The following is a 14266-nucleotide window of genomic DNA, read 5'->3' as shown; positions in this document are numbered from 1 at the left end:
TTTTTTTGGTCATTCTATTTCCACTTAAATGGTAGAGATTTTTTCAACTCGATATAGTCTCCACATTATACAGTGCTGCCGCCGTTTCAATATCTTTTTTTTCAATTTAATTTAATGAAATATATATAAAAAACAACAAAATTATTTGAAAAATTTTAAAAATTGGAAAAAGAAACTATTTCATGTTCATTTTATTTTTTGTTTATATATATATTGATTGAAAATTATTAAACAACATAAATTATTGATATATAAATTATCGAATTCGTGAGCAAGAAATATAGAAAAGGATATATAGAAGTTCAATGATTGTTGAGAAATGTTGATTGAAGAGTTGAATTGTTTGTTGGATTTTTGTCACAAAAAAAACTACTGTTTATGTTTGTCTGTCAATCACAATAAATCATTGATAAAAAAAAAATTACAATTGAAGATGACATACAGATTAAGAATTTTGTTTCAGAATCAAAAGAAAAAAAAAGACAAACATGTATGCAACGCATTCTGGATAATCAAAATTGATTCAATCGATTTGATTATAGATTGTGTGTGGATTTATTCTGTAAAACTAATCACCAAATGAAAAAGAGAGAAAAAAAATTGACCACAGAAACAAAATGTGATTGTCATCTATTTGCAAAATAAAATACCAAAGCTAATTGAACGGAACAACAAAAAAAAAATTTCTGATAATTCTGCAAAAAAAAAGAAGAATTCAAATTTCGAATTGAATACACTAATGATATAATGAGCTCCTATTCGAGGGGAAAAAATTAAGAGAAAGAATGTATGTGTTGAATATATTTTCAAACAAATAGATTGACATAATTGAGATGCAAAATGGATTTTAAAAAATTTTTTTTGTCGATAAGGATGAATCGTTGAATGAATGAATGATGAGGAATCAGTGATTTTTGATAATTTTTCTTTCCTGTTTCTGTTGCTTAATAATGAATGAATGAATGAATGAATTGATAATAAATGAGAAACAATCACTGGTAAATGACTATTATGTGTATTTTTTGAAAATAAATGCAGCAGCCACAAGGTAGACGATAATCCATCCCCATGTAGCGATGAAACCAAGTGTTACTTCGAAGAATTCTACACCCCAACCACGTGATAGTATGAAACGCATCGATTCTACTGGTAATGTTTGTGGTAAAAATGCCGCCAATGATGCCATCCAATCAGGCATAGATTGTATGGGCCAGAAAATACCACCCAACATGATTGTAGGAAAAAATGATCCCATACCTAACATGGCTGCTGATACTTCATCAGCACAAAGTGATGATATGAATAATCCAAACATTACACCAGCCAAGCCTAAAGAGATAATTTAAAATTAGAATAAACAAAAAAAAAAAAGAATTCATAATGACGAACCTTGGAAGAAGGTAAGCGAAAAGACCCAAACCATTGGACCTCTGGATGGCACTTTGAATATGTAAAATGTTGTGGCCAACATAAATACTTCTTGTATGGTGAGAACAATTGTCTGCGTCATTATGTGTGAAATAAGAAATTCAAATGAATTTACACCAGCTACCAATGATCGTTCTAGTAGACCATCTTTACGTTCCAATACCAACGACAAAGCAGTCAATGCAGTCGTTGCATAATAGGCAATCAAAATAATAACACCAGGTGCCATAAATTCAGTCATAGATGGATTGACTGTACCATAGATAACTTTTTCGATTGTAATTGGCAAAGTTACAGTGGCCGGATTATATCCCAGAATCGATAGATAATCTTGTGCAAATGATTGGAATGCAAGGAAAAATGTTCGTAACAAAACAAATCCGATAACTTGATTGGACATGTCTAGATAAAGTTTTATATTCGATGATTCAATTGTTGCGTTATCTGCTTTTCCAGCCTTTATAAAAGCATCAAAAATTGTTTGAAATTGCATGTAAAAATATTGAAAAAAAATTGTTTACCATTATTCTTCTTTGATTCAATGATGCCGAATAATTATGTGAGAAATGTAATGCCGCCCAAGCTTTACCATCGACTACCGCTTGTCTAGCTTCTTCCAATGAATTATAAGGTACCTGTACGACAATTTCCGGATTAACAAATGACAAATATTCTGCACTAAGTCCGGGTGGATCTTCAGCATTATAAACAGCAACTGGGATATTTTTCGGATCCTGACCAATACATATACAGAACAATGCAATTTGAATCGAAGGTAAAAAGAAATAGAACAATAAGATGGGAACATTTCGTTTCAGACGGATAGAATTCTTAATAAACAATGCCATAACACGATTCAGATCAAACATTCGTCGTCGTTGTCCTTCTACACTGATTTGATTTTGTAATTGTGAAAAATCGCCAGTTGAACCACGTTCCGAGAATGACATTCGAGGACTTTGTGTGGATGGCGTAGCTCTTGCAGATACATCTTTGAACGATGTAGACATTGGAATCAAGAGGTTACCTATTGAAATAAAGTTAAAATGAAAACAATTAAATTTTCAATTTGAATTGAATTTAATTTGAAACTTACCAGCGGTATTTGGCGCAAGACTTATAGCATTTTTGGCAATATTATTATTCGCATCTTCATTATTATTAATGTTTTTCTCAATGTCACCTTTTTCACCATTCACAATGACCATTGGAAGATCATCTTTTTTCGTTTCGATTGTAACATTATTCTTTTCATCATCATAACGAACGGCATCTGTTTTAACACTTTCGGGAATTTGTGCTGAATCCAATTGACATAATTTCAAAAATACAGCTTCTAATGTTGGAAGACCATGTCTTACTAATAGTTCTTCTGGATTTGATTGTACCAAAAGACGACCAAAACGCATAAGGCCAACCGTTTCAGCTGTTCTAGCTTCTTCGATATAATGAGTGGTGATAATAACGGTCAAACCATCTTCACGGCATAATGCATCTAAATGTTCCCAAATAGCTTTACGTAACACTGGATCAACACCGACTGTTGGTTCATCCAGAATCAAAAGTGGTGGACGATGAACCAATGCAGAGGCCAATGAAACACGACGTTGTTGACCACCTGTTGATTGATTTAAAAATTAACGTTATCATTATATTTTTGACTATTTTGGTTATTATAAATCCAAAGAAATGATAAAATTTACCAGAAAGTTGTGAAACCAAACGATTTTTTTCAGGTAGATGAAGAAGTGTAATAAGAAATTTAGTTCTTGCTTTAATTTCTTTTGATGACATTCGATATAATTGACCAAAATATCGCAGTGTTTCTTTAATAGTGAAATCCGGGAATAATGCTAATTCTTGTGGCATGTAGCCAACACCAGGACCAGGTACTGGACTGTATTCGGAACCCGGTTCTTGTCCAAATACGCGAATCACACCGGATTGTGGTTGTAAACGGCCAAGAACACATCGTAATAATGTGGTTTTACCTAATTTTATAAAACAACAAAAAAAAATAACGTGATGAAATAAGTGGAGAAAACAACAAAAAATAATGGTGCCAATTTTAGCATAAAAAATATAAATAAAGAAAATCAAGAAAATCAAAAAGTTAAAACAAAATAATAATGAAAAAAATAACATTGTCCTCGGGTAATAAACATCAAAAATATATGACATACTAGCACTATAAAAAATGATAATATTTTCTTCATCTTCTAATTAACATAAAATGAAAGAAAAAATGATGAATTAAATTATTCGTAAAGCTTCATCGATCAACAACAACACGATTAAAGCAACAATAACAACAACAACAACAACAAAAAAGATTGAAAAGGAGAAGATATCCTTGATAATAAGACTTGAATATAGAAAAAAAAATTGCAAGATTTTGGATTTAATTAGTAGCAAGCATCATACTTTCTATCTATAAAAGTGTTTGTGTTCAATATTTTCTCACTAACAACTAACTAGAATGGTGTTTATAATGTTGTTTTGTTATTAGTTAGTATGTTGTTGCAAAATTGGGCATAGTTAAAAACAAACAAGACACACTTACCACAACCACTGGATCCAAGAAGAGCATAGATTTTGCCTTGTGGCACTGAGACATTGATTTTCTTCAAGGTCAATAATGATTTTTGTCCAAAACCATAGGTAAATGTAACATCACGAACATCCACAGCAATTTTTGGTGGACGATTATTTGGAGTAATTGCTCCTGGTGTTGATTGAATTGATCGTTCATCCTCCATGACCAAACCCTTTATTAACATAGACACCATTTTTGTCAGTCTTTTCAACCAATTTGGCCAACGCTAATGCAGGATCACGTTTAACTTTTTCATCTGTTTCGTTCACTGACGTTAAACGACGGAAACGATTGAGCGATGCATGTCGGTTATCGTTGATAGCGACAACATCCGCCTCATCCGATACATATGAATGATTGGTGAAAGGATTTTTTATCATTTTGGCTTGCTAATGTTTATTTTATTTTGTGGTATTCACACTATTGTTTGTCGTTATTATTTTTGCCACTGGTTTGCGTTGAAAAAGGGAAAAAAATTGAGTGATTTGATCAATTTTTTTTTGATGAAATATATTTTGACGGCAACACTGATACAACGATATGATTGTATATGTGGTGGTGGTGGTAATGGTGCTGCTGCTAATGATGATGATGATGATGGTGATGATGATCAAAGAAGAAAATGAAATTATGCAAGTTGACGTATGGGGAAAATCAACAAAAAAAAATAGCCAATGAAAAAAATGAATTTTCTGGTGAATATATGAAATTTGTACGTTGTTTTTATTTTACAATTATTGATTGATCGATAGATTTTCAATGTATAGCTTAGTAATAAAGTTTTGTTGCTGTTGTTGTTGTTGTTGCTATATTGTACACTATAGCTGCATTCAATGTGATTGAAGATGATTAAATAATTTTAAACTGTGAATGGAGAGTAGACCAGAAAAAACCGGTAGAAAAATAAAAATGGAAAAAAAAGATTAAAAATTAGATTTAATCATTAGATTTAACTCAAACACACACAAAAACATTTATGCTGAATAATGAAGGAAATAAAAAAAGATTCATCAATTTTAATTATTGAAATTCTGGCTAAAAAACATTGCAGAATAACTTTTTTTTCCTGATTTTTGATTATGATAATGGAGCCTGAAAAAAAACTGATGTAAGAGGTACGCAAATATGGCTGGACATAATTATCATCATCATTATCCTAATTGATATGCAACAATGATAAATTTATTTATCGTTCACAAAAAAAACGAAATTCGATACACAATAATCTAACCTAAAAAAAAAACATAAAGATCAATGCCGAATCACAATCATCAAATGAAACAAATAAATATCAACGTCATGCGGAAATTTCCCAAAAAAAAAAAAAAAAAAAAAAACATTAGCACAGCACATTTAATGAGAGTCGAAAGTCGAAGCCAGACCAAAAGAAAAAAAAATTAATAAATTTCAAATAATAAACAAAACCATGATGATTCACACATACATATTCACACATTACAACAAGTGTTTTTTAATTTGTATCAAATTTTATCGGTCAGTAATGGTCATCATTTTGGATTTTTTTTTTCATTGTCCGTATGATTAAACGGTAATAGCAAAACAAAAAATAGATAAATCAATCGACAAATGTCTATTATTGTCGTCGATGTTGTTGTTGTTGTTGTTGTTGAATCTTGTATAAGCAAATAATTCAGAACAAGAAAAGATAGCCAATGTGTTCAGCACATAATCATTATTATTGTTGTTGTTGATTCATATAAACAGAAACAGAAAAAAAAGAACGATGGACAGCAGCAATACAGCAATCGCAAATGAATAAGAACGAATAAATGGATGGATGAATGGATAGTATGAATCGAATCGTATGTTTCATGTTTGGAATGAGCAGGAAAAAAAAATTGAGCTCAAGGGCAGTTAGTTAGTTAGTTAGTTAGATGCGACTAGTGTTAACGAATACAGCAACAGAAGAAGAAGAAGAAGAAGAAAAAGAAAGCTTCCCAAAAAACATCGAACGAACAAACAACAACAACAACAACAACAAAAAGAAAAACAAGCTAGTCGAAGAAAATCAAAAAAAAAAAAAAACATTTCATCCAAGTAAGAAATCGAAACCTTTATTAAGAAAGAAAAAAAAAGACTTTCTCTTTCGATGCTGAAAATTCATAAATTTTTTTTTTCAATATACTGCCTTTATCATTTGGTGAGAACATCTAGTATTATTCGTATGTTTGGTCTTTCTTAAGATAGAAAGTTGCCACCACCACCACCACCATGTTCATCATCATCATCACCATCATCAGAAATTGTCGTCATCACAACATTAGGATGTTAATGTCGATATATCGATGGTGATGATAATAACGAAAACTCTTCTCTTTTTTTTAAAATTCAATCCAAATCGATTAGAACAATTTTGGATTTTGTAGAAAAAAAAATAAAAGTTTCCAAATAAAAAATCAAAATATTTATGACATGAATGAAATGATGATGGATATAATTAACTACTACTGCTACAAAGAAAAAGAAAAACGAGAACAACAATCAACAATCATATGACCGTGAATTTTTAAAAATTAATCGATAAATACTGATTCAGTAGGGAATCGTTTGAAGGTTTTTTTATTTTGGATTCAGTGTGTGTGTGTAATCATCATGATAATAAAGATTAAGATGATGTAGTACAATGTGTATGTGTGTGTATGATGGATTGTGCCTGGATTTCTACAATACAAATGATTGCAATTCCAAGATTAAAATTGAAAAATTGAATGGTTACATCCCATCCAATGATTATAGTTTGAATATATGACTGATCGCTAGACATTTTAGAATTATTAATTATTATCTAAACACTTATTTTTTTTTGTGAATACCTCCATCATTATAAAGAGGTAAACAATTTGAAATTTGTGCACTTGTGTCAGAAAAAAAGACTATAAATAAAAAAAAAAAAATTTTTTTGCCATCAAACAAATACTGCTAGACATGTGATGAATGATTTATTATTATTTGCACCGAAAACCTTTCGATTGATTAAGCATATTGATTAAAGATTATTCAATTTGCCAATGAACAATGATTAGCAAAATTGTTTATAGTTAGTAAAAATTATGATAAAATATCAATATATACATACAGCAATAGCCGAAAAAAAAAATTTAAATCACAAGTTAACAACAAAAGCAAGAAATTCGTTGAAACATTCTGTTCATATCGTTCATATGAAATCATCAGATGAATTGAGAAATGGTAAATAATTTTGAAAAAAGGGCTGTAATTTATTTTCAGAAAACAAAACAAAAAAACTATGACAATGATGACTGAATGAAAAATCGATAAATGAAATGTTTTTGAGAATTTTTTTTTTCATTCTATGAGTATATACACAATAATTTAATGCAGGCAAAACAATCGATAATTTTGATGATGGTGATGTTGATGACAAATGGAAGAAGAAAATTTTTTTTTCTTGTTTCTTTTTGTTGATGATGATCATCATCATAATGGATGATCACAATTGTTGTTGATGTAAGTTGTACATATGTACGTGCAAAATCACACATACACATCCATAAACAGGTAAATCATTTTTTTTTATTTCGTTTGAATGGACCAACAAACCAGCCAACCAACCAACCAACCAAACAGAGAGAGAAAAAGTGAATTTAATCATCAATAAGCATTAATCGATTGAAATGAATGGCAGATGATGATGGCAAATTGGATAATTCTTGTCAGAATTTGTGTTGTGTTGTGTGTGTGTGTGTGTGTGTGTGCGAAACAAATTAAGGGGTAAATTTTCCTTATTGAAAAAAATGAAGAGGATAAAATTATTGTCGATAATGATGAGTGGAAAAAAAGTAAAAGCAAAAAAAAAAAAACATTTTGTAGTAACCAGAATTACAATGTTAATTGTCCAATGTTAATTAATGAACCACACCAATCACAACCAATTATGATTAATGTGAAAAACCAAAAACAAAAACAAATTCAATGATCATTCATTATTGACGACATTTTCAGTGATATAATAATAATGAAAAAAAACGATTACAAAATGAAAAGAAAAAAATTCAAAATAAGAAACAAAAAAATTCATTTCATTGAGAATAATAATCAATTACACAATCATAATGTGTCAGATGGCAAACGAAATGGAAAAAAAAACAAAAATTTTTCCCCTCATTTTCGATAACATCAAGTCATGTTTCAATAGAAGCAAAGTAAGCAAAGAAGAACACAAAATGACAATGATAATAAGAAAATATTTTTTTACAAACACACCCACACACACGTACACACGTTGATTGAAAATCGATACTATTGGAAAAAAAACTATCAGTATATGATAGAGAAAAGTACAAGAAAGAAAGAAAGAAAAAACTTTTCAATTAAGACAATCAAAATATGAAATGTTCGTTATTACGTAATAAGTATATATACTTGTAATGTTAAACATTCGTATATATAGTATATATGGTTTGTTTGTTTTCATTAATAATAATAAAAAATGATGATGGCAATGTAATGTGAAACAAACGTAAAGAAGAAAAAAAAAATCAATGAGCCGAATCATTTTTGATCGTTTTGTTTTATTTATCTTTTTTTTTCTTGTTCATGAAACATCTTTTTTTTCTACTACTTTGCGCTGCCATTCATTCATTCATTCATTCATTCATTTCATTAACTTTCAAGTTCCAAAGGTAAACTACTGTTATGCCATGCTATTATAACGAGTGTGTGTGAGAGACAGAGAAAAACTGAAAAAATGAATCGAAAGAGAAAGTAAAAAGTCTAAAAAGAGAAAAAAAAATTTTTTTTCCCATTTTAAATTAATAAATATCGAGTGAACGAAAATGAAAATGAAATAATTTTTCTGGCATATATTTCTTTCTAATTATGAATGTGTAGCTTATCATATTTTTTATTGTTTCGGCCTTTATGAATTTTTTTTATTTTTTTTGAAACAAAACAAAATCAAAAAAAAACAAAAACAAGGTGCATTGTTTCAGTATCATGTGTATAACATGCAGATGGCATTTTGAGATAATCTGTAAAGTGTGCATGTTCCACATTGTCACCGATTATTATTATTATGTTTTTTTTTCTAAGTTTCTCAATTTATCTTGAATTTGGAACTCAAATATATTGCATCAAAAATACAAGAGAAATTGGTGTGTGTGTGTGTGTGTGTGTAACACAATTGCGGTACAAACAATTCAAAAAAAAAAAAAAATAAAATAAAATAACAGACGTAACATATACACACCGGTTGTCATAAATGTTAAGGTCAATATGAAGAAAGAAATTTTTTTTTGTTCATTTGAAATTCGTAATCAATATTTATATTGGTATTCACATGGGTTTTTTCCCTTTTTTCAACATTTCGACTGTTTGGTGTTAAAAAAAAATTGAGAAAATCTTCTCTTCATCAAAATCATTGATGATTTACAATAACAACAACAACAACGACGACGACGACGACAAAAAACAGATATTTCTAAATAAATATATATTGATTGACAAAAATCAACATTGATTCGATTTTTTTTCCACCACAATATGGTTGATGTATGTGTTAAATATACAAATAAAAACTCCAATTGAATACACACACACACACACACACACCTGCAATTACATATCGCATGTAAAGATCGAAATGGAGACGAAAAAATGTCAAAAACAATGACATTTTTTTTTTGAATTGGTGTGATGAAAATCTGAATGATTAATAAATTGGATCGATAATGATTTTATTTAATTTGATTTGATGATTCATTCATTCATCAATACTATACGGAAATTGATAAATCTGACGTCAGCACTGTGTATAGGATGATGATGTAATTGATTGGCCACAAAACAAAAATATTTCATCAAGTTAGATTGTCATTACTGTCGTCGTCATAATGTAATGATATTTCACTTAGGTTTTTTTTTGGTCATTTTCCAATGATTCAATAATAATAATAAAAAAATATGACCAAATTCAATGACGATAACAACTACATCAAGGTCAGTGACATGCTCTATGGTTAGCTAGTGAAAATATATGATGTGCTATATTGAAATTTGTTATTTTATTGATTCAATGTAAACTAATGAAATGTATGAAATTAAAACGTTTTTCTGTTTGTTGTCAAGAAAATTAACAAAAAAAAAAACGGAAACAGAATTTTTTTTTTCGCACATTCAATTTATCACTATTGAATGGCATAAAACAAAATACAAATATCCGGCAATAAATAATTGTAATTAAGATGACTAATCATGGGCCAATCATTAATGAATTTTTGATACCCACAAAAAAAACATTTAAATATTAAAAATATCTTTAACTAAGTCATTGAAAGAAACGTGCAAAGAGACACGTGTTGCATGCTTCATGTTATAAGTACGTGCGAATAAATTTTTAAATTTTTTTTTCTCAAAAAATGCTCATTTGCATTCAATGAATAGAACAACAAAAAAAAATTCAATTTCACAAGTGAAAAATGAAACCAAATGACATCATCATCAAAATAATTGTAATAGATTACGGCTAAGATGCTCAATCCTCGGAAATTCCCAAACAAAACAAAACAACAAATTTCAATATTAATAATGATGATGATGATGATCATGGCCTATGATAATGATGAACAATTGGCTAGATTGAAGACAATTGAAGTTTGATTATCATTATGATGATCACAGATGATTACAAGAAAATGAAGCAAAAAAGGAAGTGATCATCAAAATATATCAGTAATATGTACAACAAAATGATGGTCAAAGTAAAAAAAAAAAAATTTAACCACACACACACGGTAAAGGTTACAACTAATTTGAATACATATATAAATGTGGTAAACATTAGATTTTTTTTTTGTTTCCGTCATTTTTTTTTCATTGATAAAAAAAAGCCATTGACGCACGGACATACAATGATTACCACCATGTCCATGTGTTTGGATCATGATAATGATAAGATGGGAAACAAAATGAGAAGAAAGAAGAGAGAAAAAAAACGAAAAACATACCTGGATATCTCGATAACAATGATGAGCAATGATGACGAACACGGTCAATTTCGAGGTTAAAGTTTTTATTCGTTGTTCGACACACACACACACACACACACACACACACAGTAGTGAATGAAACAAAAAAATGGTCAAATAAAATCAAACGATATATCCGAAAAGGTCGATTTCATGTTCATTTCAATCAAGGTAACTAGTATTTGAGTTACAAAAAAAAAATTTACGGGATTTTCATCGACTGAAGCATACAAGCACGCAAAACATTCATTCATTCGACAATGATAATTATGATGATGATGATGATGATAATGTGGCCAAAAAAAATTTTTTTTTTATCTTGTGTTATCCAAGATAATTTTTCTGAAGTCGAAAAAATTAATCATACAAAAATAATGATGAATCTAAAAAATGATTGAAAAAAAAATTATTGAAAATGAAAAAAAAATTATTAATTTTTTTCTGACTTTAAATTTGTAAATGAATTATGATTGATAATGACAATGTCCATAAATTTTATCGACAGAATTTTCATGTAAACAAAATTGAATACCTTTTGGTGATATATGGATGTGATTCTTGTCGTTGTTTGTTTGGTAATGAAAAAAAAAAAAATTTTTTTTTGTTTTTCATTCAAAATCACAATAAATCACACTATATATGTTGGCCATTTGACTTTCGTTTATTGTTATATCGAATATGAGTGTTTTCTGAATGGTTAATAATCACGAAAATAACAACAACAACAACAATAAATAATAATTCAAAATGTTGTGATTGAAAAAATCAAATAATAACACACACACTATTATTATTACCATCACTAGCAGCAGCAGCATCACCACCACCGATCAACAGGTATGTACGAATATGCAGCCATTTATTTTATACATGTAGAAAATTTTTTTTTCCTACTATTCTATCCAGTAGTATTTGTCTCTCTTTCTCACTATTTTTCCTCAATATACCTGAGAAAGATTCTATTTTCTATTCTAAAGAAGAAATGAAAAATTTCAAACATTGATTATCTCACATTCTCCGCCTATCATCATATCTGTCATATAGCAAACAAACAAAAACGAATGATGCTTAACTAACTATACACATAGAGTCATAAATTGAAATTTTTTTTTTTTTTTTAAATTATCAACAAAGAAAAACCAATTTTTCACTTTTTATCAATATCTGATTTACGTAAATATCATCAACGTCAATCAATACTACTATATGTATATATGATGATAACAAACAAATGAAATCAATGATTATCACCATCATCATTATTGTTCTGTCAATATTGTTAAAGAAAAAAAGAAATCAATAAATAATCAATCTGACAGAAAATATTGAATTAGTAAGTAAAATAATGAAATGATTCTTATTCGATCAAACTACTGTTGTTGATCCATCATTTATATATATAGAAATCATTGTGTTTCATTCTGTTGATGCTATTTTTCTCTTTGGATAAATTTAAGAAAAAAAAATTTTTTTTTTTCGTTGTTCAAGAAGGAAATTTATCATTTCAAAATGCATGTTCTTCAAACTTTTCTCTTTTCTCTCACTTTCTATCTGTCTCTCTTTACATCAAATCACAAATATTTGTCCACGAGTATGTGTATGTTCAATTTCCGAAGGTCGAATAATAATAATTTTTTCTCATTTCTCATTATTGAATTCTTGTTTATCCATCAATCAATCTTTATTATATACGAATTACGTCGTATATCATCAATGTTTGTTATATATAAATGATTGAAATGATATGGTGTTTTTTTTTTGAAAACCAGATCCAGATTTTACGTAAGAAACAGATCAAATAAAAAAAAAATCAAGTTCCTCCATCTCCACATTGAGTATATACGTGAAAACGTGATTTTGGTGAACAAAATTGTATCGATTTTTCTGTGGAAAAAAAATGACATTGGTATCAACTTACACACTAATATAAATTCATTCATTTTGGTTTATATTCATCCAATATATGCAACATTGTAATGAATTTTTTTTCATTTTATAAACACATGATTCTCGTTTTTTTTTTTGAAAAAAAACAAGTTTCACCATCATTTAATTCATCGATATACGAATGGCCATCTTTTGAGCATTATCGTCAGTATTTTTAAAATGAAAATAAATTTCATTACTTCGAAACCTTTGATCCTCTCCTTTTCTCTGCAAACAAAAACATTCAGGAAAAAACTATTGCTGCTGTTCCGGTATAATTAACTGGAATTATGTAAAAAAAATGATAATTTTTCAGTCACATTTTTGCAGATAAATATATCATTCATTTCAATTCAATTCAATTCAATTTGATGGCAAATTTTTATCAGCCAAAAAGATATATTCAAGTTAAAAATAGTTTTTCACATACAACAAATCTTTTTTGGATGTAAAAAAAATATATTCAAATCGCTTTAGGCAAAACACATCCAGAAGTAGAAAAAAAAACAGAAAAGTAAAGGTCAAACCACGAGCCATCATCATCATCATATGAGCCATACATTGATCATGACTCAGTCTATCTAGTGAAAAAAAAAATTCATTTTTCCATGTGTTCAATGATGAATCAATTTTCGTATTTTTTTTTTATTACTTGCAAGTATTATAATTGAACGATGCAATAAAGATTTGATTGATTGAGCAATAAACGAAATCATCATCATGTATATATAAATGAAAGTGAAAAAAAAGTTTTCATGACGATACAAGGACCTGATTTTAATTTTTTTTTCCTACTGCTGAAATGTTCAAATGAAAAAAAAAAATTTCGGTAAAAACACAACAAATTTCGGGTTCAAGGTTTTTTTTTGACAACATTGAATTGATAATTATGGCAATAATTGTTTCAAAATAGTTGGTACATAGGCAAACAAACAAAAAAACAAACAAAAAAAATTGTCATATCTCTCTCTCTTTTTAATTATCTAAATATCTTGATCGATTATAATTAATCAATGTATAATCAACTAATGTGATCAATCATTCGAAACCAAAAAAAAAAAAAAAAAAAATAAAAAATAATGGAAAAAACAAGGTGAAGAAAAAAAACATAAACAAAACAAAACCATTTTCAATCGATCATAAATGATGATTTGAACGAACAAAAAAAAATTCATCTAGACAAAATTTGAAAAAAAGGCAAAATTTTTTTTCTGGCAGCATTATTACCTACCTTTCTCTCTCTCTCACTCTATTTCTCTCTTTATTTTACCGTATAGCCAATAAAACATACACACACATGTGAAAATGA

General features: G+C 28.6%; 1 protein-coding gene and 1 long non-coding RNA gene across 2 annotated transcripts; one reads left to right on the top strand and one right to left on the bottom strand.

Moving 5' to 3' along the window:
* Positions 1-153: 153 nt before the first annotated feature.
* Positions 154-12398, bottom strand: LOC124498656 (ABC transporter G family member 20). Its single transcript, XM_075728653.1, is given in 9 exon segments — positions 154-1329; positions 1390-1885; positions 1950-2455; positions 2525-3046; positions 3132-3419; positions 3992-4199; positions 4201-4888; positions 11011-11414; positions 11564-12398. Coding segments are annotated over 7 exon segments (2544 nt in total). The 5' UTR covers positions 4405-4888; positions 11011-11414; positions 11564-12398; the 3' UTR covers positions 154-1009.
* Positions 12181-13667, top strand: LOC124498654 (uncharacterized). Its single transcript, XR_006959505.2, has 2 exons — positions 12181-12364; positions 12801-13667. It is a non-coding gene; the product is annotated as an uncharacterized LOC124498654 (long non-coding RNA).
* The last annotated feature ends 599 nt before the right edge of the window (positions 13668-14266 follow it).

The sequence above is a fragment of the Dermatophagoides farinae genome, chromosome 2, assembly GCF_024713945.1.
Source record: "Dermatophagoides farinae isolate YC_2012a chromosome 2, ASM2471394v1, whole genome shotgun sequence".
In the NCBI taxonomy this organism is placed as follows: domain Eukaryota; kingdom Metazoa; phylum Arthropoda; class Arachnida; order Sarcoptiformes; family Pyroglyphidae; genus Dermatophagoides; species Dermatophagoides farinae.
The sequence above is the reverse complement of the archived record's forward strand: the minus strand, read 5'-3'. Positions and strand labels throughout refer to the sequence as shown.